Source organism: Macaca mulatta, chromosome 8, assembly GCF_049350105.2.
Source record: "Macaca mulatta isolate MMU2019108-1 chromosome 8, T2T-MMU8v2.0, whole genome shotgun sequence".
NCBI lineage: Eukaryota > Metazoa > Chordata > Mammalia > Primates > Cercopithecidae > Macaca > Macaca mulatta.
In genome coordinates, this window is record NC_133413.1 from 10,963,740 (window position 1) to 10,987,673 (window position 23,934).

At 42.1% G+C, this 23,934-nt stretch overlaps 1 protein-coding gene and 2 long non-coding RNA genes across 17 annotated transcripts in view; all 3 read right to left on the bottom strand.

Annotated features, from left to right (window-relative positions):
- The window catches only part of MSRA (methionine sulfoxide reductase A), a 412,022-nt gene that overhangs the window by 156,691 nt on the left and 231,397 nt on the right, over positions 1–23,934 (bottom strand). For all 15 annotated transcript variants that reach the window (XR_013397061.1, XM_077943005.1, XM_077943003.1 and 12 more), the window contains one exon: positions 16,252–16,356. Coding sequence is in view for 14 of the 15 variants with exons in the window: in XM_077943005.1 (XP_077799131.1) it covers positions 16,252–16,356 (105 nt within the window). In the remaining variant the exon portion in view is untranslated. The remainder of the gene's footprint in view (positions 1–16,251; positions 16,357–23,934) is intronic.
- On the bottom strand, positions 5,743–14,858 carry LOC144330704 (uncharacterized). Its single transcript, XR_013397083.1, has 2 exons — positions 12,388–14,858; positions 5,743–6,136 (listed from the first exon to the last, which is right to left on the bottom strand). It is a non-coding gene; the product is annotated as an uncharacterized LOC144330704 (long non-coding RNA).
- Positions 6,924–12,212, bottom strand: LOC144330706 (uncharacterized). Its single transcript, XR_013397085.1, has 2 exons — positions 11,079–12,212; positions 6,924–8,966 (listed from the first exon to the last, which is right to left on the bottom strand). It is a non-coding gene; the product is annotated as an uncharacterized LOC144330706 (long non-coding RNA).

A 23,934-nucleotide genomic window follows, 5' to 3' on the forward strand; every position in this document is an offset into this window, starting at 1 on the left:
AAGGGGCCTGGTGGATCCTGAAGCTGGTGGGTTGGGCGTGTAACCACATAGGTATCTTGACAAGTCATGCTGGGGACCAGAGATGTGTGGAAAGATCAGACTCCCAGGAGCTACAGAATTCTCTGGAACCCTGAGTGAGCATAATCACCAACCAATGATCCAGGGCCCCCTTTCCCACAGATGCAACAAGTGTTGCAAAGTTCCCTGTGCCCTCCACTTGGCTTCGGAAAAACTAGGAGGAAAAATTATTGACACTATTTGGCTGTCTTCATGGACCAGGAAAGCAAGCAATGGGCTTTCAGTGTTGAGTGGAAAGAGAATTACTGGCTCAGAAACAACATCTTGTGCTTAAAATTCTTCCATAGTACTCTATAAGCTGATTAATGAGGACTGGGCTTTGGGGCATTCTTGATGAGAACTGACCTCCTGGCATCTACCAACTGCTTGAGATTTCTCCATCCACTTTCTCCAAAGAAGATTTTTAAAGGGACAAGCAACCCTGAGACTGCTCTGAGGTTTCTCTCCCTCTCAGCAGAGCTGGAGGAAGCAGTGGAAAACAGAAATGCTTCATCTATAATGAAGCATAAGATGACTTCTCCTCTGCTCAGAGGGCCTCCTAAGCCTCAGCTCATCTTTGGGTTCCAATCCTGTTTTATCTATCCTGATTGGAGACGTGAGAAATGTGTCTGAACATGAGAACTTTAAAGGGAAGTTCATGCTATGAGTTGAACTGATATGCAGGAGTTACCAGCTGATAGTGAACATCAGGACAAGTCAGCTCCGACTCCTCAGGGTCTGAAATCGCTATCTCTATCTTAGCAAGCTTCGCGGGAGCAATCTCATTAGCAGGACTATCCATGTTGGTTGAAAATAGAGTGACTCCTACCAGCATGACCTTCACATTCTTCTCTTCTATAGACTGCTGCTAAGAGAAAACAGATCCTGCCTCATGGTCTGCTGCGCCAAAGGCCACCTGCATGCTGCAGTGGCACAGGAAGACCACCAGGGATGTTGGCATTGGTGGGAGAGCTCACCCAGGTGCTGCTTCAGGGTGGCCTCCTCCTTCTGCTGGAAAATAGGGTCTCCGTGAAACAACATGCCATAGTGTCCTCCCCCAGGTAGATAAGCCTGTATCCCTCTCAGTGAAAGATGGCACTTCTTCTTCTTATCCAGGTGACCCTTCCTGGTGCACCTTGCCCTTACCTTAGGTGTTTGAGACAAGCCCTATGAATATAACCATCTCACTTTATCTGAGAGCTTAATCCTGTCCATTTTAACTGACAGCTCATTTTTAATTTAAAACACTGAACAAATGAATGGACAGCCCTCCTTTCATCAAAAGGGAGGGAGGGAGGGAGTGAGGGGGAGAAGAAGAGGAGGAAGGAGAGAGAGAGAGGGAGAGGGATCATCAAAGTAGCTAACATTCCTAGAGTCCTCACTATGTCCAGGCACTGTGCTTTACTACCTTATTCATCCAATTCTGCAAATACTTGGAGCACATTAGCAAACCCATTTCCCGGCCCCTTCCCACTGCCAAGGTGAAACTGACCCTCTCAAAGGTGAAACTGACACTCAGAGAGAGAGGCTGGTTGCCTGCTGAATGCCAGTGCTGCATCTGGAACCATCTAACTCCAAAGTCCATGATCTTAACCACTATTATTTCCATTTGTAAATATATATAATTTAGGTAAAAAATTAAGTGGAATATAGGGATCTATGAAAGATATTACGTGGCTCTCTTTTAAAAGGAAAACAGCCACATAATACAGTCACTATCTATCATCTGCACAATGTTCTTTGCATTTTTTCATGCAGTGCATCTCAAGGGAGATGGAATAATGTTGCTTTATAACAGAGGTGCCAAATATTTATTCCATATCTAAAAGCAAAAAGGAAAATGAAAGATCCCAATTTTCAGTAAGGAGTACACATTATTTCTATAGCCATAAATTATTTTGAAAAGATGTGGTGATTTCTTCATAAAAGGTAAAAAGCTATCGTAGTGTGAGTTTTGTTTGTGTAAAAGAGAAATTCTATTTATGGCAGCCAAAGAAAATCTTTTTAATTATCATGTGTCCTAGAATGTCTTTTGGGACTCCATGTCTGTTTATGTTTTAAAATCCCAAGTTTGGCCAAATAATGAAAATATTAGAAAACTTTCAAAATAGTAAAATTTTTAGGTCATCATTGCAAGTCCAAATATTAAAGTTTTACAGCCAAAGTGCCCCACTACATGAGATTTACAACATGCTTACACTGAAATCAGTACCAAGCACACATGTGCACACACATTTTCAAACCAGTCCATCATGGATAGTGTTCATATTAGCAGAAGTAGCAATCGACATACCTTTGTAGTTTCCAGATTCAATTATGGAAAAGTACATAAGACATAAATGTACAAAAGTACATAAAATGGACATGCACAGTTAAGTGCCTAATATTACTCTATCTATAATTATTGATTATAAAGTGAATACTCGTATCACCACCACTAACATCAAGAGAGTACAGCCAGTACCCTTGGGAGTCTTCCCTGTGTCTCTATTGATGACAATGCCTTCCCTCTCTCTAGTTGTACCACACCTGGTTTTTGTAATAATTTCTTTAGCACATAGACACATTCAGAACAAAGCTAGTTTAGTTTGGCTTGTGATATGGTTTGACTGTGTCCCCTCCCAAATCTCATCTTGAGCTGTAGCTCCCATAATCCCCATGTGTCGTGGAAAAGACCTGGTGGGAGGTAACTGAATCATGGGGGGGTGGGTCTTTCCCATGCTGTTCTCACGATAGTGAATAAGTCTCACGAGATCTGATGGTTTTATACAGGTCAGTTCTCCTGCACACACTCTCTTGTCTGCTACCATATAAGATGTGCCTTTGCTCCTCCTTCGCCTTCAGCCATAATTGTGAGGCCTCCCCAGTCATGTGGAACTGTGGGTCCATTAAACCTCTTTTTCTTCATAAATTACCCAGTCTCAGGCATGTCTTTATTAGCAGAATGAGAACAGACTAATACAGCCTATTTTTAAAATTAATATAAGTAGAATTATACTATAGTTTGAATCTTTCACTTACAATTATGATCATGAGGTCTTTCCATTTTCTTCATTTTCATGGCTTCATAATATCCCATTGTATGAATGCACCACAATGGATTTATACTTTCTACCCTTAATGAACATTACCAGCTTGGGGCTGTAAAGAACATTCTTGACATGTATTCTCTTATACATATGCATGAGTTTCTCTTGAGTACATACCTAGAAATAGAATTGTTGGTGTATAGTGTTTGCATGTCTTCAACTTAACTACATGCTGAACTATTTTTCCAGAGTAGTTGTACCAATTTACAAAACCACATGACTGTACAAGAATTCCTGGAGCTCTAAATGCTTGCCAATTCATTAAAGTCTTCTAATGTCAGATTTTCACTTTTTGTCAGTCGGTTTGGTGTGTAATGGAATCTCGCTTGATCTTAATTTGCATTTTCCTGATTAATAATGTTAATTATCATTTTATATGTCTCTTTGCCATAATTCAAGTCCTTTGCCCATTTTTTTTTTCTCAGCAGTCTGTCTTTTCTAAAAAAAAAAAAAAAAAAAAACAAAACACTGCATATATATTTAAGTCTATTTTTTACATATTCTGAATACTAATCCTTTATCAAATATAATCTCTCTGTTCTTGGCATTTTTTTATTTTTTATTTTTCATTTTTTTGTTCTTGGCATTTTATGATGCTTTTTGATGAACCAAAGTTGTAAGTTTGATATAGTTAAATCTGTCAAATATTTTTCCTTTATCGTTAGTGCTTTTGTGTCTTGTTTAGGAAATGCTTCCGAAACCCAAGGTCATGAAGATATTATCTACTTGAAGTTTCCTACGTTTGCTTTTGACATTTATGTATTCAATCTACTTGGAATTGATTTTTGTGTATGGTGTGAGGTAGAAATCCAATTAACTTTTTTCCTATAAGAAAATTATCTTATCACTATTGATTTAAAAACCATTCTTTCCCCAGTACTATGAAATGCCAACTGTGTCATTTGTCATACTTTGACAGGAGTGGGTCTGTTTCTGAACTCTCTATTCATCTGTCCCTACATCAGATTCACAATGTCTTAATAGCTGTAGCTTTATAATGACTCGATATCTGGAAGAATAAGTCCTCCCATCCTCTTGTTCTTATGTGAGTGTCTGCTTTTCTTGGACTTTTGCATTTCCCTATAAATGTCAAGATTAGCTTTTAAGATCCACAAAAAACTGCAACGACAATAATAACAAAACTGTTGGGATCTCATTTAGATTTACACTGAATTTATAAAACAACTTGGAGAGAATTGGCGTGTTTACCAACCATAAACAAGACCCAATATTAGATCTTCCAGCTGCCTAACTACTAAGCCAATGCCATGGGTTTTTTTTGTTTTGTTTTGTTTTGTTTTTAAGATTTTTTGGTAGCATTCCACTTTAAGGTACCAATTCCTGGTAAATAAGTAAACCCTGAAATTCCAGTGGCTGGACATAATAGAAGTTTCTTTCATAATGATGCAAAGCACAGTTAATAAAAAGGAGATGGTAAGAGTTCTGCTTCATGAACTCTTCTGGGGCTTAAACTGACAGAAGCTTTACCACCTTCAATATGTTGCTTCAAAGGTTTCCCTTGGCATTCACATTCAGCAGGCAGACTGAATATAGAGAGAAAAGTTCACAGATCATGCAGGAGGTTTTTCTGAGCCAGGTCTGGGAGCAGCATATATCGCTTCTTCCTCATTCCACTGGCTAGAACTCGGTCACATGGCCACTTCGAGGGAGAATAGGAATGGTGTCTGGCTGGGGAAAGGTAAATAGGTATCTAGTCGATTTTTCAATCAGTATACATTTATTCCTTTCCTTGACTTACTGCATGAGCTAGGACCCCCAGTCCAATGCTGATTAGAAGTTGCGACGGCATTCTCTGTAGCTTCTCAATGCTTCATTATTAAATGCAATGTTTGCTGTAGGCTTTTGCACGTACTCTTTTATCAGAATAAGAAAGTCATCTTTTATACGTGTTTTTAAATCATTTATGAATACTGAATTGCATTCAATACTTTTTACGCATCTATTTCAACAATCATACATGTTTTTAAAATACCTGCTAAAGTGGTTAATTACATGGGTTAATACTGAAGCTTGTGTTCCTTGGAGGAACCTAAAATTGGTCATGATGTATTATTTTCTTACATACTATTAAATTCAGTTTGCTAATACTTTGTATAGGATTTCTGCAAATACAGTCATAAGATTGTCATATACTTTTCTTTTCTTACATAGTTAAGTTTTGGTATCAAGATTATGCAAGGATTGTAAGACGGACTGCATCCCTCTCTAATCTCTTGAAAACGTTATGAAAAACTGTAATTATTTCTTCCTTAAATGTTGGAAGAACTCACCGATGAAGCCAGTGGTTTTTTTATTCAGTTTTATTAAACTATATTTTTAAAGAATGTATCTAACTTTTCAAATTTATTGACATAAAGTTGCTTATCATATCCTCCTGGTTTCTGTAAAATCTCCCACATCTGTAGTGATATCCCAATTTTTTATTCCTAATGTTGTATATTTGTGCCTTCTCACTTTTTCCTTGAACAACTTCCTAGAGCTTTATTAATTTTGTAGCCATCATGAAATACCAACTCTTGGCTTTTGTGATCGTATGTTTGTTTGCTTCCCATTTCATTTCTTTCTGCTCTCATTATTTCTTTATTTTACACTGTTTGGGTTGAACTTGTTGCTGATTTTCTTAAGTTCTTGAGATGGATGCTGGCTCAGCTTTTCTTCTCTTCTAATATATGAATTTAAGGCTCTATATGTCCCTCTGAGAACGCTTTACCTATGCCCTATCAATTTTAACATATAGTATTTTAATTATCATTTGATTCAAAGTATTTTCCAATTTCCATCATGATTTATCTGTGATAAATAGGATATTCAGAATTTATTTTTTCAGCCAAGGTCTTGCTCTGTTGCCCAGGCTGGTGTGCAGTGGCGCAATCATGGCTCACTGCAGCCTCAATCTCCTGGGCACGAGCAACCCTCCCACCTCAGTCTCCTGAGTAGCTGGGACTACAGGGATGTGCCACCATGCCCAGCTAGTTTTTTTTTTGTTTGTTTGTTTGTTTGTTTGTTTTTAATTTTTCGTAGAGACGGAGACCTCACTAAGTTACCCAGACTGGTCCTGAACTCCTGGATTCAAGTGATCCTCCCTCCTTGGCCTCTCAAAATGCTGGTATTACAGACGTGAGCCATAACACCTGGCCAGAAATTTTTAAATTTTCTAACATAAGAGGATTTTCTCAATACTTGCATTATGGTAAGAGAAACAAAAGCTAAATGATTTTAATCCCTCTGAAACATACTGAGCCTTTTATGGCCTCGAATATGTTCCATGTGTGACAGAGAAGCAGGCGCCCCCCCACCCTGATGTGGGGAACAGCATCTTATCACATCCACCGGGTCAAGTGCTGGAATTGTGTCGGTCACTCCCTCTATGTCTACTCCCTGTGTGTCCTTAATAAGGCTCTCAAAGCTCACATTTTCTGGGATTAACAAGTTTGCTCAGAATAAAGATATATCTAATCCTCTGCTTACCTGTCTGGGTTCCTGTGTTGCCTTCCATTTTAACCTGGTAATTCCTCATAGTTCTGTCAGCTCTTTGATGTGATGCTTTACATATATATATTTTTTTTATTCAACATGTGGAGCTGCTTTCAGTGGGCAATTTGGTCTGAATAACTCAGCCTGCCATTCCTGGAACCTAGAAATCCTAGTTCCTGCCAGTGTTATCAGCTCTGATTTTTCTCTGACCTAATTCAGTACTCCTTTATGTGAAGTCTAGTAATTCTTCTGACTTCATTTCTTTTCATTGATTTCATACCATTTCAGCAATTTATTCAAATTCTAAATGACCTAACCATTACTATCTAAGATATGTGAAACTCTTGCTGGCTAAAAGTTTTCACAAGCCTGATTATTTGAATTTCTTCATCTTGCAAATCCTTAATAGGATTATAAAATTGTAATGGACATCACAAAGAGTTTAAAATCATTGGATAATATGCTGCTGTTTCCAGCTGTAGTGGACCATGTTCTCTGCTTTCTGATAGAATTGTGTAGCACTGTGGGGCCATGTGCCACCCAACAGAAAGAACATCAGGTTTTGAGTTTGGCCCTTAAGTCCAAATTCCACCTCTGTCAAGCAATGTAGTAAGTGGCTTGTGCCAAATCACTTCGCCTCTCTGGGCCTATTTGTTCCTCTATAAAATGGGTCTAAGGTTCACAGGTTGCTTTAAGGATCAAATGGGATCACGTACACATGAGCACTTAGCATCGTGCACAGCCCAGGAGAGACCACCAGTAACAGTCTGTCACTCAGCGTGCAGCCACCAAACCCTTGTAACACTATAAAGGCAAAGGAAAAATATTAAATATAAGCTTTACAGTATTATACGACAGCAGGATTTAAAAGTGCAAAGAACACTTTTGCAAACAGCAAAGATACTATGAACACTCATGATAATGGGACACAAGGGAAAGTGTGACTGGAAGAACAATTAATAAAAATATCAGTTAAATTCTTTGTTTCATTTTTCTCTGTTTCCGAAATTCTTAAAAGAATGAAATCCCTTTCAGAATTCATAATGCTGGGTTTGGGTGGCTTTTGCATTTTATATGTGTGCAGCTGTTCCTCCACTCCGAGTCTGCACATCTGCTCATTAGCAATACAATATCATTCCCACTGTCTAATTATTTGCAGATGATAGATTCCTTGTATATGGTCTAAAAAAGGATAGTCCTTCAAAACTGGTGACTTATTTTAAAAAACTAACTTCAAAGGGTCAGCACAAGGAAGTTCAGATATTAATCTGGCAAGTTAAATATACGAACGACAGTATTTTATTGCCAAGTGGATGGGGAACAGGAGAACAGGATTTGTCTCCCTTCAATGAATGTTTCCCAGTAGACAGCACAGGGGACCTGCTTCTCCACAGCGCACCTGGAAAGAGGCTCGGGAGCCAACCTCCTGAACACGGAGTGGACCTATCCCACCCGATTCCCTGGGACCACCTGGAAAAAACTTGCCTGGAGCAGGGCTTCATGGTGACTGCACACGTCTGGCAGGGGAGCACGTGAGACCCAAGGACACCAAGTAGAGAAGAGTCCTTGGAGGCTCTCTAGTTCCCAGCACAGGCTGAGGAGCCCCACAGGATCCCCAGCTCATGGTAAGGCCAGGAAGTGTGGCCCTGGGGTCCCAGGAAACGCAACAGCATAGATGGTGCAGCCCACGGGGGCAAACCAGACCAAGCCTTCTGAGGACAACTGGGAGCTGTGCTGCAGGTGGAAAGGGGTGAAGAGGAGCTGATTGAGGATAAAGGGTGTGAACCAAGAATAGGAAGCCATCAGGGGTAATCAGAACATGAGCCGAGGAAAAATGATAGAGAACAAGCAGAGAAATACTGGGATTCACGAAAGAACAAGACAAACAAACAGCAGCTGGTGGAAGCGGCCCTTCCACAGGCGGCATGAGCACGACAGCTATTAGAGCCAGCGCTTATTCCGCACCAGGCACCACGCTCTGCACAGCAGGCTCCACTCCCGTGTGCGCCCCCACACTGAGAAGGCATAAATTATTACAGAGGCAGAAACAGAGGTTCACTTACTAGTTCAATGAGAAAACATTTAAATCAAAGCCCACCTTCTAGAGGAGTCAGAGAATAAGCAATAAACAAGTAAACACATGATTCTACCTCATGATGAGAGTTAGGAAGGAAGGAGAGGACGATGGTACAGAAGTTCATGGGGGTGAGGGCTAGGAGTGCTCCTTTAATTAGGGTGGGCAGGGAAGACCTTTCTGAGGATGACATCTTCAGCTGAGACCTAAAGGAGAAGGAGCCGGTCATATAGCTCTTGCTCTCCTCGATCCTGGAGCAAGGGAGAGCAACATTTACTAAGCACCCCTTAGGGGCCAGTCTTAGAGGTAGACGTTTTATAAGCCTAATTGTATTTAATCCTGACTATAACCCTATGAAGTAGGGATTACTGACTCGGCTTAGCAGAAAAGAAGCAATGAGGTTCCAAAGACTTGCAATCTTGCTTGATGTTGGTGGCAGACCAAGAGCTATGGACAGGCTGAGCAGTAGGTGCAGTGCGCAAGGCAAGAAAGAGCTCGAGTCTTCTACGAATGGAACAGATGAAGGCCACAGTAACTGAAGCGCAGTGAGCATGGATGGGGCGGAGTCTGGGGAGAACTGTGGTATGAGCCAAAGTTGGAAAGGCAACTGCCAATCAGGTAATCCCAGGCCACACTGGCCACTGTAAAGAGTCTGGATCTCATCCCAAAGAAACTGGGCAACCAACGAAATGCTTTAAGCCAGAGGGGGCCACACCTGGTTTTGTGTTTAACAGGGCATTATGGAGCAGGGAATGAGAAAGGATGAGACAGGCCACTGGGGAGACTGCTGGAGGACCTAGGTGGTCAGGTGGATACAGAGAGAAATGAGGCCGGTCCGCACAGCGAGTGCCGGGCCGACCTGGTTCACAGCCATGACGTCTCTGACCCCAGGGTCCATACCTCTTAACAACAGGTTTGATTAAAGATGTTCTAATTAAGGGAACATTGTAATTAAGGCTTTCAGAGGGGTGACTGGGAGTTCATCACTAGCTTATAGTTGAAAGCTGTGTTAGTCAAGATATAGGTTCAGCTGCTGTAGAAAAGCAGAAAAAGAAGCCTAAAATGAACCAAAATAGCAGTAGTTTAAACAAGAGTTCTTGCCTAAAGATCCAGCATGGGATGGTGACTCTGGCTCCTCTGTCTTGCAGCTCTAGCAGGACAAGGGTCAGGCTCCATCCCTGGGCTTCATGATGGCCCACCACTTCAGCCCCACACTAACTTGTGGGAAGGGAGGAAGTGGAAGAGAACGCCCCTCCCTCTAAGGCCACAAACCCAGAAGCTACATGCCGTCACTTCTACTCAGGCCCCCATAGTCAGCATTTAGACATGTGGCCATACTTAGCTCTAAGGAGTCTGAGGGCTTTTGTCTTTATGGGTGGCTGCACACCAGCTAAAATTCTTAAACTACACAGGAGGGGGAACCCTGATATTGGGGTCAAGCAGCAGTCTCAGCCAGAGGCCTCTGCAAAGACCACTGTTCCCCAAGGAGTACATGGGAGCAGTTTACAGACCACAGTCCTTTAGGAAGGCTTGGAGTTGCCATAAAAGGTCCACACATCCAACTGTGCAGCACGCAAGATCTAGAGCCTGGAGAATGCATTATGTGTGCAATATTTCCATTTTCCAGAAGTACATGACATGAAAGTGGGTGAATACAATAGGTATGCAATTTAAAGTAGAATTAAATCCAAAGTAGCATTTTAATATATTTGCTTTTTAAAATATACTAAAAGCACAATTGTTATCATTGGAGGATCCATAAAAATGCGCATCCGAGCTGGGTGCAGTGGCCACATCTGTCATCCCAGGACTTTGGAAGGCTGAGGCAGGTGGATCGCTTGAGCCCAGGAGTTTGAGACCAGCCTGGGCAACATGGCGAAATTCATCTCTACTAAAAATACAAAAATAAGTTGAGCGTGGTGGTGTGCACCTGTAGTCCCAGCTATTCAGGAGGCTGAGGTGGGAGAATGGCTTGAGCTTGGGAAGGAGAAGTTGCAGTAAGCCAATTGTGCCATTGCACTCCAGTCTAGGTGACAGAGCAAGACCATGTCTCAAAAAAACAAAAAAAAAGTGCATCCTGAGAAGAGGTCTTCCTAGTCAGGAAGCTTGGATTCCTCTAGTGTAGCGAAAAGAAAATAGACCTGAGCTTTAGACGGAGCTGCATCCAAATACTGCCACCAACAGTAAGCAAGATTGTGAGTCTTCTGGAACCTCATTGCTCCTCTTCTACTAAGCAAGGACAATGATCCTTACTTCACAGGGTTACGGTCAGGATTAAATGAAATTCGGATTATAAAACATTTATCGTTAACACTGGCCCCTAAGAGGTGCTTAGTAAACGTTGCTCTCCCTTGCTCCAGGACTGAGGAGAGCAAGAGGGGTTGCAATTGAGAAATCAAATTTAGTGGGTGAAGTCACACAAAACTGAAGACTGTCTGCCTGGTGCACCTGTGGCTTGGCCCTTGGCGCTCAGTCTGTGCTCTGTATCCTACGCAGGACTAGGAGGTCTGAACTGTGTTACTCATGCACAGGCTATGCTAGTTAGGAGGATACAGACCAGGCATGAAATGCTGGGAACCTGATCCAGTTCTTAGATTACTGTGTCAGCAACCTTAAGGAGGCTTTTGAGCAAGGATCCACCAGCCTCATCACTACTGTCAGCACCAGCAGGTCCCCGAAGACAACATAAACAATGATGAACTCTTTCCATCCAACGCAGGAGACTCGAGAATCTCGGTGGGTAGAAAACCCAGACTTTAGTAGATGGAGGGTAAATACTTTCCCAGAGAAAGAATCATAGGGCAACACAGATGTAAGAGTAAATGTAAATTCAAAATCTGATGGAATTGTATTGTGTTGAGAAAGACATAACAACAATACCTTGCTGGCATGGCACCTTACCATTTTCATGTTATTTTCACACTATTTTATTTAATTCCTAAATCAGCCCATTAAGTCAGCAGTATAGACATTATTATTCCTTTTTCTGTAGATGAGAAAAATGGAGGTTCAGGTTGGGTAAGTGTCCTGGCCAAAGTCATGGGGTTCGGAAGGGGCCAACCAGGGACCAGAACCCAAATCTCCTAAATCTCAGGCACCTACCATGTTGCCCGAAGACAGTGGGAGTCTGGGTACCCCATGGCCAGGAATGCGCACCTGCCAGTCTATCCTCAGAAGCCTAAAGGAACTATCTTCATCCCATGAGTAAGAAAGAAGGCCAGAATAGAACCTACTGACTTAACCAGTGGGATTCAAATGTTTCAGCAAAAGTAGAGGTTCTGCAGTAAGTGGTAAATTAAAAGAAGAGACTATTCCACTTACTGGCCACATGAGTAATGATGCTAGCACGTCTGCCACTCCTCCTTAGGTTAACCCATGGAGTGGCATCCTCTTCAGACTCACTGCCTAGTGGATGTGGAATAACAGGTCTCGGGCCTCACCTATACCTTAAAAAGCCTATGCCTTCCAATCTCTCACTTACCAGCTTTGCTCCCTCCAAAATGGCAGAAGGCTAGGCACAGTGGTTCATGCCTCATGGCCTGTAATCCCAGCACTTTGGGAGGCCGAGGTGGGTGGATCACTTGAGGTCAGGAATTCGAGCCCAGCCTGGACAACATGGCGAAACCCCATCTCTACTGAAAATACAAAAATTAGCTGGGCATGGTGGCACACGCCTGTAATCCCAGGTACTCAGGAGGCAGAGGTTGCAGTGAGCCAAGATTGCACCACGGCACTCCAGCCTGGGCGACAGAGCAAGACTCCATCTAAAAAAAAAAAAAAAGAAGAAGGAGAAGAAGAAGAAAACCTATGGGGACTTCATCTAGTCCATTAGGGCAGATACTATGAAAGCTGTTTCAGCACCTTGAAGCAGGAGAGAACATGCTGAATGTTCTCTGTTTAGCCTATGCCATGAAGATCTGATTTAACTGAAAGGGGATAAACTCTTGCTGTTTCTACTATAGGAAGACCATTGACATCAGCAAGAATCTCCACATTTGCAAATATCAGTGTAGATACTGCTTCTCCTACAAAATGCAGTAAATTGTAACTAAAAAATTTAAGTGGCCCCTTCAAGTCCTTAATGACTTTACAAAAAGGTACTAAAATCTTTCAACATGTTAATTAAAATACATTTCTCTTGAGTCATATTTCTGTGGAGAATCATGTTTCCTGGGCACATCTTCACATCAAAGGTCAATGCCTTTTCAACTTCTACTCAAGTTTTGTCTTTTTGTTGATCAGCAGTTCTGGCACAGGCAAGAGCATTGCTCAAGTAGTTTTAGTAATCACTTTTGTTTCTGAAAAGAATCTGGAGTGGGCGACTCCTCACAGATCAGAGTCACTGCCGATTCCAACCCGCTGCTTTCTTTGAAAATGTCCATTTTCTGTGTAAGAACAGTCACTCTTACATGTCTTCACCACCCTCATCTTCTCCAGTGGTGGCTTTCTTTTCAAGATCAACTTTTACTGTGAAACGTGACAGGTTGCCATGTGACCTCGAGTAGAGATTTAAGCAGCTGTGGTCAGATGTGGTGAGTCAGTGACAGCCAAGTTCATTTTTAGCCTGGCTCTCCCCTGCCTCTGGCCCATCCCTCAAGGAGCAGGCTTCAAATTCTGACCATGGAAAAAATGACACTTGACATGTGTCATTGTTCTGGGCCTGCAGGGTTCCCCGGGAATATCAACTCCATTGATACCAGAGATATCCTGAACTTATGGATTTGTTATTGTTTGTTTTTTACTTTTAATGTTCAAGTGCTAACACATATGTGTTTTGATGATTTCATGTTAACATTTAGTCTGTGGTTTTATGTGCATTTATCTACAAGCTCACTTGATCTCAGCATATTGGAATTAACTATTTTCTTCCTGTAGGAATACATTTTCCATGTGCATTAACCAAGAGGCTGGATACTCTTGCGTATCCCAGATGCCTTAGTGATTTAGCACACCTGGTGGCTAGGCGCAGTGGCTCACGCCTGTAATCCCAGCACTTTGGAAGGCCAAGGAGGGTGGATCAAGAGTTCAAGACCAGCCTGGCCAACATGGTGAAACCTCAACTCTATTACAAATATGAAAAATTAGCCGGGCAAGGTGGCATGCATCTGTAATCCCAGCTACTTGGGAGGCTGAGGCAGAGGCAGGAGAATTGCTGGAACCTGGGAGGTGCAGGTTGCAGTCAGCTGAGATCACGCCACTGTACTCCAGCTTAGGCAACAGAGTAAGACTCAGTCTCAAAAAAAATAATAATAAAAAACAAAAACAAAAAATGAAAGGGCACCCGGCAAATATAATGAGCATAAGATTGTTTGGATTGAATGGGTAGATTAGTAAGGATTTTTGCTACTGTTGCATGTAATAGAAACTAACAAACTAGATTAAGAAAAACAAAGCCAGCGGAGTAGACGTTCCTGATGGAGGATCTCTACCCCTTCCCTTAACTAACCAACATCCCCTGCCCTTCCTTACCTCTTCCTTATCTCTGGGGAGGCCACTGACCTGCGGAAGGAGATGGTCCACAGAAGGATGGGGGCTATAGATTGGAGGGGTCCTGAGGCAGTCAAGATTGCCCTGGGGTGGTTGTTGAGTGGTTCTCTGAATTTAGTGGAGGAGACTGGGTCACGCTACAACCTTAATCATGCTCTTGCCTTATTTTGGTCTTCATATTGCCACCTATGATGTGAAGATCTGGAAAATATTTTTTAATCCCAGAGATGCCACCATTACAAGCACAGAGCCCAGGGAAGGGCAACTGATAAACAGAGAGGTGAGTCCTCCCAGCCCAAACCCTCATCACAGTAGTATTCCCCCCAAGATTCAGGGGCCGGTATTAGCAACCTAATTAATCAATGAAGATGTGATTAAATGAAAGCATTTAAGAGAGGTATGGAGAGAGAAGCTGAGAACAGACTTGGCCTTCTTTACAATTCTGCCAGGCCTAAGCCTATGGAGATTCTATAAGGACATGGCATTACAGTTGGTCACGTTAAAGGTGACTAGACCTGTCACCTCCATGACTTCAGCTCTTGCCTGGACCTCTGATATGTGTTTTTATTGATAATTTTGGAGGTCTTATCATCTTCCTGTGACCCTTGACTTTGACAGTCAAATGGCTGAACGTCTGCTCCATCTGGACTGATGACTTACCAGAACGAGTGACTGGCTGTCACCACCCTGATTTATGATCCTCACTGCAGAGCTTCCTGCAGAACCAAAGCAATCTAGGCCCATGGACCTGCCTTCCCACATGATATGTCCCATATCCCAAGCCAGGGTGACAAGTGAAACTTCTGATGAGAGTGTTCTTGTCCTACTGGTTCTTTCCCTACTCTGCCCCATACTTCATCCCTCTTCCACCAGGTACCCATTCCCCCATGTCAAACTAGACTTTGTTGTCATGGAAATCCTGCCCCTGGCCTCCTTCCTGGGCCCAGACCTCTAGGCCTCCACCTGCCCTGATAGATCTGCCTGGATCCCGAACCTGCCTCACCCTGCTCCAGCTTGTCACTTTGCTGCTCTTGCCTCATCTCTGACTTTTGTCCTCTGGCAAATCGCCCTGGAATGGGATGGTTCTTAGAACCAGCACGCAGGACCCACCAACCTGTGCTGCTACAGGCACATTAAGAGCCCAACATGAAGCACAATATATATTTGGAGAAAAACTTCACTCATCAAGAAATAACAATGCATATCCACTACACAAAAATCTGACACCAAATGCAAAATACTTTTGTGAAATAGACTGATTGCCAAATGAAGAGGGTTTGTGAAAAGTCACATCTATTGCACAGGACTTTTCAGTTCATAAGCCGCATAATATCAGATCATCATACTGGCAAAGCAGGGCCTATAAGCCTGCTGGGATGCGACCTGGAAATTGTTTCATTATTGAATATTACAATGATATTTGCCAACATGGAATATTTTGCTTGTGTATGCATTTGAATAAAATTTCCAGCCACCATTGTTTATAGCCCAAATATATTAGTATCTCCACATAACAAATTCTAAAGAGGACAAATGAAATATTTAAATGAGCAAGATTTGTGGACCTAGTGAATACTGCATTTTACCTGTATGTTCTTTATCACCACAGACTTTTTTTTTTTTTTAAATCAAACCTGATAATGTCAAAAGACGAGAAAGGCTAAACTCAGAGAAATAAAGAAACCATAAATCAGGAAACTTTGGAGCTGCTGGAAAGACACTTTAATTTTGTAGACAAAAGACTGCATTAAGGAGGAATCATGCAATAATCAAAGGTGAACGGATCGCTATTGTCTGGCATCTTCCTCTGTGGGAATTTTCCCACCCCTGACAGCTGTAAGGGGGGCAGGGGCGTTGAATGTGGCTGTGCCTTTATTCTCTCACCCTTTTTCTCCCCAGCCCCTCCTCTCCTCCGTCAATAAATGTCTGCAATCATATTCTTGAGCTCCTGTGTGATTTCAAGGTTCATCTCTTCCATGCAGCTCAAACACTAATTATCCCAGCTGTAATTAGTAAGATAATTAAATACTGGCTCACTCATCACTCTACCTTGGGTCGGGTCGTGATTCTCCCAGAAGACCTTGAGCAGTTCCTCAAAACTGATGTGTTCTGGCTGGTACACCACTCGGACGACTTCTGCATGGCCAGTTTTTTCTTGGAAGAAACAAAACGTACAACTGAAATTTACTGACAACATCAATTTATTGCAAGTTTTTTGTTCACAAAAAACCAACAGTCAAAAGCTGAAACTCTACCCTCTGAAGGAAGAATGGAAGCATGATTAAACTTTAGCTAACAGTCTCTCTCAAGGCTCTGTTACTGGTTCTTTTTCCATAAAAGCATACAGTTCTCCTCTAGTGAGCTTGCTGCGATGACTTCTACATTGTGCTCTGATAAACTGTTTTAAGTTCATGAAAAAACAAACATTGGTTTTCAGGTTTCTAAGCTCACTCTTGGGAAATCTTACGGATCCACCCTGACATAGCGCTCAAGATTTGAAACTCTGCAAAGGGAAAGAGCCAATTTATTTTTATCATCACTCCATGCTTTATGTAGTGAGCTCAGCTGCACCACAGTGAGATGGTGCCAGGGAGAGAAACCTGTAAAAAACAGGATGATCACTCGTTCACATAAGATCAGTAAGTTAACGGAGGGACATACTCGCTGTGCTGTTAACACCAGGACAAGGGTCAGATTTAAATACCCAGTAGGGTGGTAAGTGTTTTCTCAGCCTAATTCATATCCATGGTAAACAATGACGGTGGCATATGTCTCTTTGCAGGATCCTCTGTAGGCCTGTTCTCAGTGGTGGTCCTGAAGGTTTGGTGGATCAGGGGTGGGTATTTGCAGTACTGCTTGTACCTGTGAAATTCATGTCCTTCCTTATTTTGCAGTCCTAGAGCATGGCAAATAAGAGATCCCTCCATACTAAGATCACTTGGCTATATAAATTTTTTTTTAATCACAGTCACCTTATGTGTAGTAAAGAATTTGGCCAGCCGGGCGCGGTGGTTCACTGTAATCCCAGAACTTTGGGAGGCTGAGAAGGGTGCATTACCTGAGGTCAGGAGTTCGAGACTAGCCTGGCCAATCTGGTGAAACCCTGTCTCTACTAAACAAAAAATTAACTGGGTGTGGTGCCAGACACCTGTAATCCCAGCTACTCGGGAGGCTGAGGCACAAGAATTGCTTGAACCTGGGAGAAGGAAGTTGCAGTGAGCTGCAATCGCAGCACTGCACTCCAGCCCGGGCAAAAACAGCAAAACCCTATCTCAAACAAAACAAAACAAAACAAAACAAAAAACAAAAAAACTTGGTCTTGCCCAAAGAGAGGTCTGGACTTTTGTCCTCAGCTTCTGGAAGATAATGTGTGTCATATCCAATGCTGGGCACACTAGGTCTCAGGATGGAACCAGCTACATCCAATTGTCTTAGGGTGAGAGTTGGCCATGCTACAAAGACCAACCATGTGAATTCGGATGGGGGCTTTGGATCACATGGTATCAGAACACCTGGGGACTGAGTTCAACCACATAGGCAATCAATCAATCAATCACGCCTACACAATGGAGCCACAATAAAAACTCTGGACATTGAAGCTCAGGCAAGCTTCTCTGGTTGGTGGTATTCTGCATATTGTTACACATAGACACCAGAAGGTCAGCATATCCTGACTTCAGGAGAGAAGAGAACAGAGGCATTTGGAGCCCTCCCAGCCTCTTTCTTTAGCTAATTGTGAGCTGCAACCTTTCCCTGTAAGACACTGTAACCATGAGTATAACAGCATTCAGTGAGTTCTGCAAGTCCTTCTAGCAAATTATCAAACATGCAAGTGGTTTTGGGAATCCCCTGAACTGGCACCTTAATCTGCAAAAGTGTCTTCCAATATATCAGTCATCTCACTTTAATTCTCACAACTGTCCAATGCTGCAGGTAGGGAAAGTAGGAATCCTTATTGTACAAACTGAACAACTATGACACAAATAAGTTAGATTTGCCCAAGGTCACACAGCTAGTGAATTTCTGGGCCATAACCTGAAAAAAGAAAACATACCTTCTGACTTCTGGTCCAGGGCTCTAACCAATACATCGAAGGAAAGAGTGCAAGGTGAACATTTGGAACATGAATCCAGAAAAGAAATCTATTCATTATCTTTAATTTGATCTTTTGATTAATATTTAAATTTCTTCTGATGGTAGAAACAATATTTGCAGATAACATTGAAGCTTAGAAAATATGAGGAAGTATAAAAAAGAAAATACAGGCCAGGTGCAGTAGCTCAAGCCTGTAATCCTAGCACTTTGGGAGACCAAGGCGGGTGGATCACTTGAGGTTGGGAGTTCAAGACCAGCCTGGCCAACATGGTGAAACCCCGTCTCCACTAAAAATACAAAAATTAGCCAGGCGTGGTGGTGGGTGCCTGTAATCCCAGCTACTCAGGAGGCTGAGGCAGGAGAATCACTTGAACCTGGGAGGTGGAGGTTGCAGTGAGCTGAGATCATACTACTGCACTCCATCCTGGCATCCTGGGTGACACAGCGAGACTCCGTCTCAAAAAAAAAAAAAAGAAAGATAAAGGAAAATACAAATCACCTATACCCCTGCCACATAAGCAATGTCAATAAATTTTATGAATCTCTTCCTGGGTGCCTACCAGATGTGTGCACGCACGCGCGCGTACACACACACACACACACACACACACACTTTCTTCCATTGCATTCATTACAGCATGCTTTCCTCTCTTACCATTATATCGGGAATACTTCCCCATGTCATTAAAACTTTTAGAAAACACCATCTATAATGAATACACAACTCTCCATCAGATGGTTGTCCAGCTACTTATTCAATCACTCCTTGTCATCAGGCAATCAGACTGAAATATATTTTTATCCATAAATGTAAATATTTTTCCATGCTTCTGAAGCTGCCTCAAGCCTTAGTTATATAAATGGAATTTCTAAATCAATGTTTCTAAACATTTTTAAATTTCTTGATGCCTAGTTCCAAACTGCTTTTCAGTAAAGTTGACCCAGTTTTCTCTTTCCATTGGCAGCATTTTTGAAGGCCAGTCTCAGTCACCATTACAATATTTTTAATCCTTAGCAATTCATAGCTGGGAGACAGTATTCTATTGTTTTATTTAGGATGAATTTATATTATTGGTGAAGTAAAACATAAATTTCATGGTTATTAGCAATTTTAATTTCTTCTTTGCTCTAATTGGCATGTCCTTTTATGCTGGGCTATTAATTACTATGTTAATATTTTATTATTAATTGGTTAGTCCATATAATTTTAATTCAAATACTGTAGTCATTCAAGTCAGCATCTAAACAGATTTTATGCTAAAAGATATGAAAAGAATGACAGTGGAGAGTTTGAGGAAACAAGGAAGCATAATAATGTGATGGTAAAACTACTTTTGTTCTAGTTTAACATATTATTTTGTAATTTGAAATGTTTAAATAAGTGATTCAACTATATAAGAACTAAAAATCTCTGAATATTAAAAATGGTAATATGTTATCAACATGATAGATATATTTGGCATGAGAAACACTGAAACCACACTGAAATATAAGCAAAAGATGTAAACAGGCTATTTCTTCCTATGTGAAGAAACACATGTAAATTGAGACATGCAAAATGTCAACATTTTTAGTGATCAAAATGAAAGTAAATAAATGCATATTAAAACACTAACATATTAGCTCTTATTTTATTTAATAAAACTGCTTAGAAGCATCTTAGTGCTGTTGAGGATACAATGAAATGGTGCCCTTACTTGGCTAGTGACAGGGTAAAATCACTAAATCTGTTCTGAAATCCCATGGGTACACGTAGCAAGAGCCACAGAGATGCTCATTTGCCTTGATTAAGTGATCCAGGAAATCCATCTCAAAGGTATAACTTCAAATAATAGAAAAGATATACACATGCAAAAAAAAATTCACTGTCATTATTACCATGGTAGAATACTATAAGAAACACACAAGCCAAACAAAGGGAAACAAATGTGGTACACTCAGAAGATGAAGTTTCACAGAACCATTAAAATACCACATATTTTACTGTCGTACACATAGTGAAAGCTGTTACTTTACTATTCAGCGAGCAACAATGATATGGTAGCCACTTATCTACTTGATGCCATTTAATGCTCATAATTTTTTCCCATTTTGATAAAATGAACATAACATAAAATTTACCATCAGATTAAGTACTTTCACAATGTTGTGCAATCATCACTATCATCCAGTTTCAGAACTCTTTTCATTTCACAAAACTGGTATTCTCTACGCATTAAATACTAACTCCCCATTCCCCCTCTCCCTGGACCCTGGCAACCCCCTTTCTACTTTCTTGTCTCTATGGATTTGACTTCCCTAGGGACATCCTATAAGTGGAATCATACAGCATTTGTCTTTTTGTGAATATCTTATTTAACTTGGCATAATGTGTTCAAGGTTCATCCATACTGTAGCATGTGTCTGAATTTTCTTCCTTTTTAGGGCTGAGTAATATTCCATTGGGTGTATTTTGTTTGTTTATCCATTCATCCATCAATGAACATGTGGGTTGCCTCTACCTTTTTGCACTGCAAATAATGCTGCTGTGAACACAGACATACAAACATTGCTCACAATGATTTTACAAGAGAGATACGGTCCCCATTAAACAGAAGAGGAAATCAAGGTCTCCCTATGAGTTTTTTCACACAACAGTGAGGAGGTAGGAGGATTCAGTCATAAGCCAACGAGGTTTCAACCAGAGATGAAGCTCAATCTCCTACTGTGACCTGAGCTTCTGAATGGAGAAACCTGAAGCCATTAAGTGATGGCAAATGTCACACAGGCTGTGACCCAGATGAGAAATCACAGCTGTGTGGTAATTGACACAAGGCTGTCAAGAATATTTTATGGGATTAGGCTCTTCTTTCATGACAGCAATATGGGGTCAGGGAAGATTTCCACTCGCCAGCAAACACTTTCAGACATAATCTGCCACTGACATTATTTGTGGAGAGGTTTAAAAAAGCTTGGTTGTTTAAGAGAAACTACTACCATTCAAATTCAAGATTCATTTGCCTTGACAAACAGCACAGTGATGCTCTTGCCAAACTCACCTTTAAGTTTCTTTACTTTATTTCTCCAAAGTAAAAGAACCTGTGTAAAAATACACAGTGCAAATGATCAAAAGGATTAAGGGACTCAGAACCACTTACAGAAATACCCACACTTTACAGGAACCAGCCAACGTGCTAGGCTAATTTCATTCCAGAGACCAATCTGCAAATACTTCCTTGTGCTTCCAGAGATAAAAGGCCAGATCTTAAAAATACTTCAAGCCGTGTCTTCACATAGCATCGGGCAAATAGCATGATAGATGTGACGTGCAAACATGCTTGTTAACAATTCACAGCAGCATTACAGGGGCTTTAACATTGTTGTTCAAAAATATTTTGAAAGAAAAAATGAAAAGGATGATGTCCTCTCTAAGCATCTCCCTCCACTGCCTTACCCCGCAGCCCCAGAGGAAGATGAACAAATGCAGAGGAGTTGATTAAAGGCAGCCATTCCTTTCAAGACGAAGCATCCAATCCAAGAGGAGACATAAGGGCATGACCTGGGGCCAGGAAAATCAGGCATTCTGGGGCCATCTAGCTACATGGAAGCTAAGTCATCCATGGAACCAGATGCCTTTAAAGAGAATCCAAGATAAGTCAGTGTTTACAGTCCTCCTGCATAGCTTCCTGTCCATGGAGAAGACGTCACCTTTGATTCTTCCAGGGTAGGGTATTTATATTTTGCTACTGTTGGGCTGCTGGGACAAGAACAAGAGAGTAGGGAACTGGCCCACGCAGTAGATGAGAAGAGAGAGGCAGCGAGCTGTGGTGAGATGCCAGCAGGTAGTGGTGAGGAGCAGATTGTCGGGGCTGGCCTCCTGGCTCTGCTGCTGGGCAGCTGCATGACCTTGGTGGTGTCTGGGAGAGGAGGCAAAGCTGGTCCACACCACAGCTCCCTGGCAAATGAGCCATGCCTTTCCTCGGGACCCACACCCATGCTAGGGGGCCTTTATCTACCCAACCACTCTATGCAGAGTTTCTTCACCTGCAAACTGGGGGATTAGTGCCTGGCACATGGGACGTAAGTCTCTACATCTTCTATAATTCTCAGTTGAATTATCATAATTATTCTCTAATCAGCCGTGATGACATGGGGGAAAAACTGGAATAGAAGTCACAAGAAGTAGCTTAAACCATCATTCCAACACAGAGTTTAATACCTTTTTGACTGTGATCCTGGGTGTCCTACTTTTTTAGATGGGAATAAAATATCTCTGTGACAAAATAAACATGAAATGAGGTCATCTGTGGGAAAGTATCTGGGAAGTGTAAAGCTCTCCATACACAAACACGAGGTTTCTATTGTTATTGTTATTAACTTTTTGTGTTTCCTCACAATGGATGTCTCCCCCATTAGGACTCAACTCTAGGAGAAAACACATTATTTAAGGAGGCCTCCTTCTTATCAAACTGAATGTTATCTCTGTAAATGTCTAACTCCAATTTATTCACTCATTCTAGAAGCCTCGTTGTGTACACTGCTGGTCTGGGGACTGAGCTTCCTCTGTTGGAGACGGCAGCTCAGCCTTCATCCACACCCCAGAAAGGCCCAGATTCTCATTCTTTTGATGAAGTGGCAAAAGGGAAAAATCGCATTTCTCAAATGCAATTACCCAGTTTAGAATCAGAATTTTTCTAATTATTTTTCTTTTCTAATTTCTTATTAAGCCAGGTTTAATGAGCAAGTGTTTAATCCAGGCAGAAAGACACCTCCGGAAGTGGGGCTCCAGCAGCAGGAGCTGAGGCTGGAATCTTGCCTCTCTGGAGAGGCTGTTTCCCATGGCACCCTGACAACGACTTCCTCTGACAGGAACCTTTGTCCCAGAGTCCATGAGACCCGGGAGAGGGCAGAGGCACTGGGGCTGAGCTAGAGGAGAGGCTCCCACTGCTGCCTGGGCTGCGGATCCAGAGTACAAGGCCACCTCTCCAGGGGGTGCCAAGTGACCACAGGCCGGGACGGGCAGCCAGCATCATGGAATGAATATATGTGCAACTCAGACTGGAGTTGAGAATGACACCCCAAGTTGGGAGGCAGGTCTCATGTACAAGAGATTTGGGAGGGAGGCCGAGCAGACCCATCAGAACCAAGAGCAGCTCGGCCTGCGTGGGGTCCCAGGTAGGGCTCATCTAGATGAAACAAGGGGGCCTCCAAGGGTGACTGGGCCAGCAGCCCAGTCCCACGTGGTCTGTGTAGATCCCCAGCTCTTTGTGTGAGAAGGAAGGAGTAAGAATGAGAGCAGAGCCTGTGCCTTCTGGGGAAGCTTGGCGGGGACAAGAAATAGGAAATGGGAGAGGCAGTGCAGTGTGATGATCCCCCAGCAGGTTCCTTAAAGGTGTGTGTCCACTGCTTGAGCCTTGAAGTCAGGTGGAGCTGAGGCCATGGTGCCCAGCTGAGGAGCAGATGTCCCTGAGAACCCAATGCCCTGGAATGTATCTGAGAACGTAGCACGACAAGCAGTCTCATCGCCCAAACACAGTAGGCAAAGAGCCAGGAAATTAGCTTAAAAGCAGTTTGGAGATGGTAGCAGCATGTATCTCTAGAGTTGTCCTGCCATCCAGGAGTGCCTGGCATGTAAGTCCTAATAAACTCATCTATCAC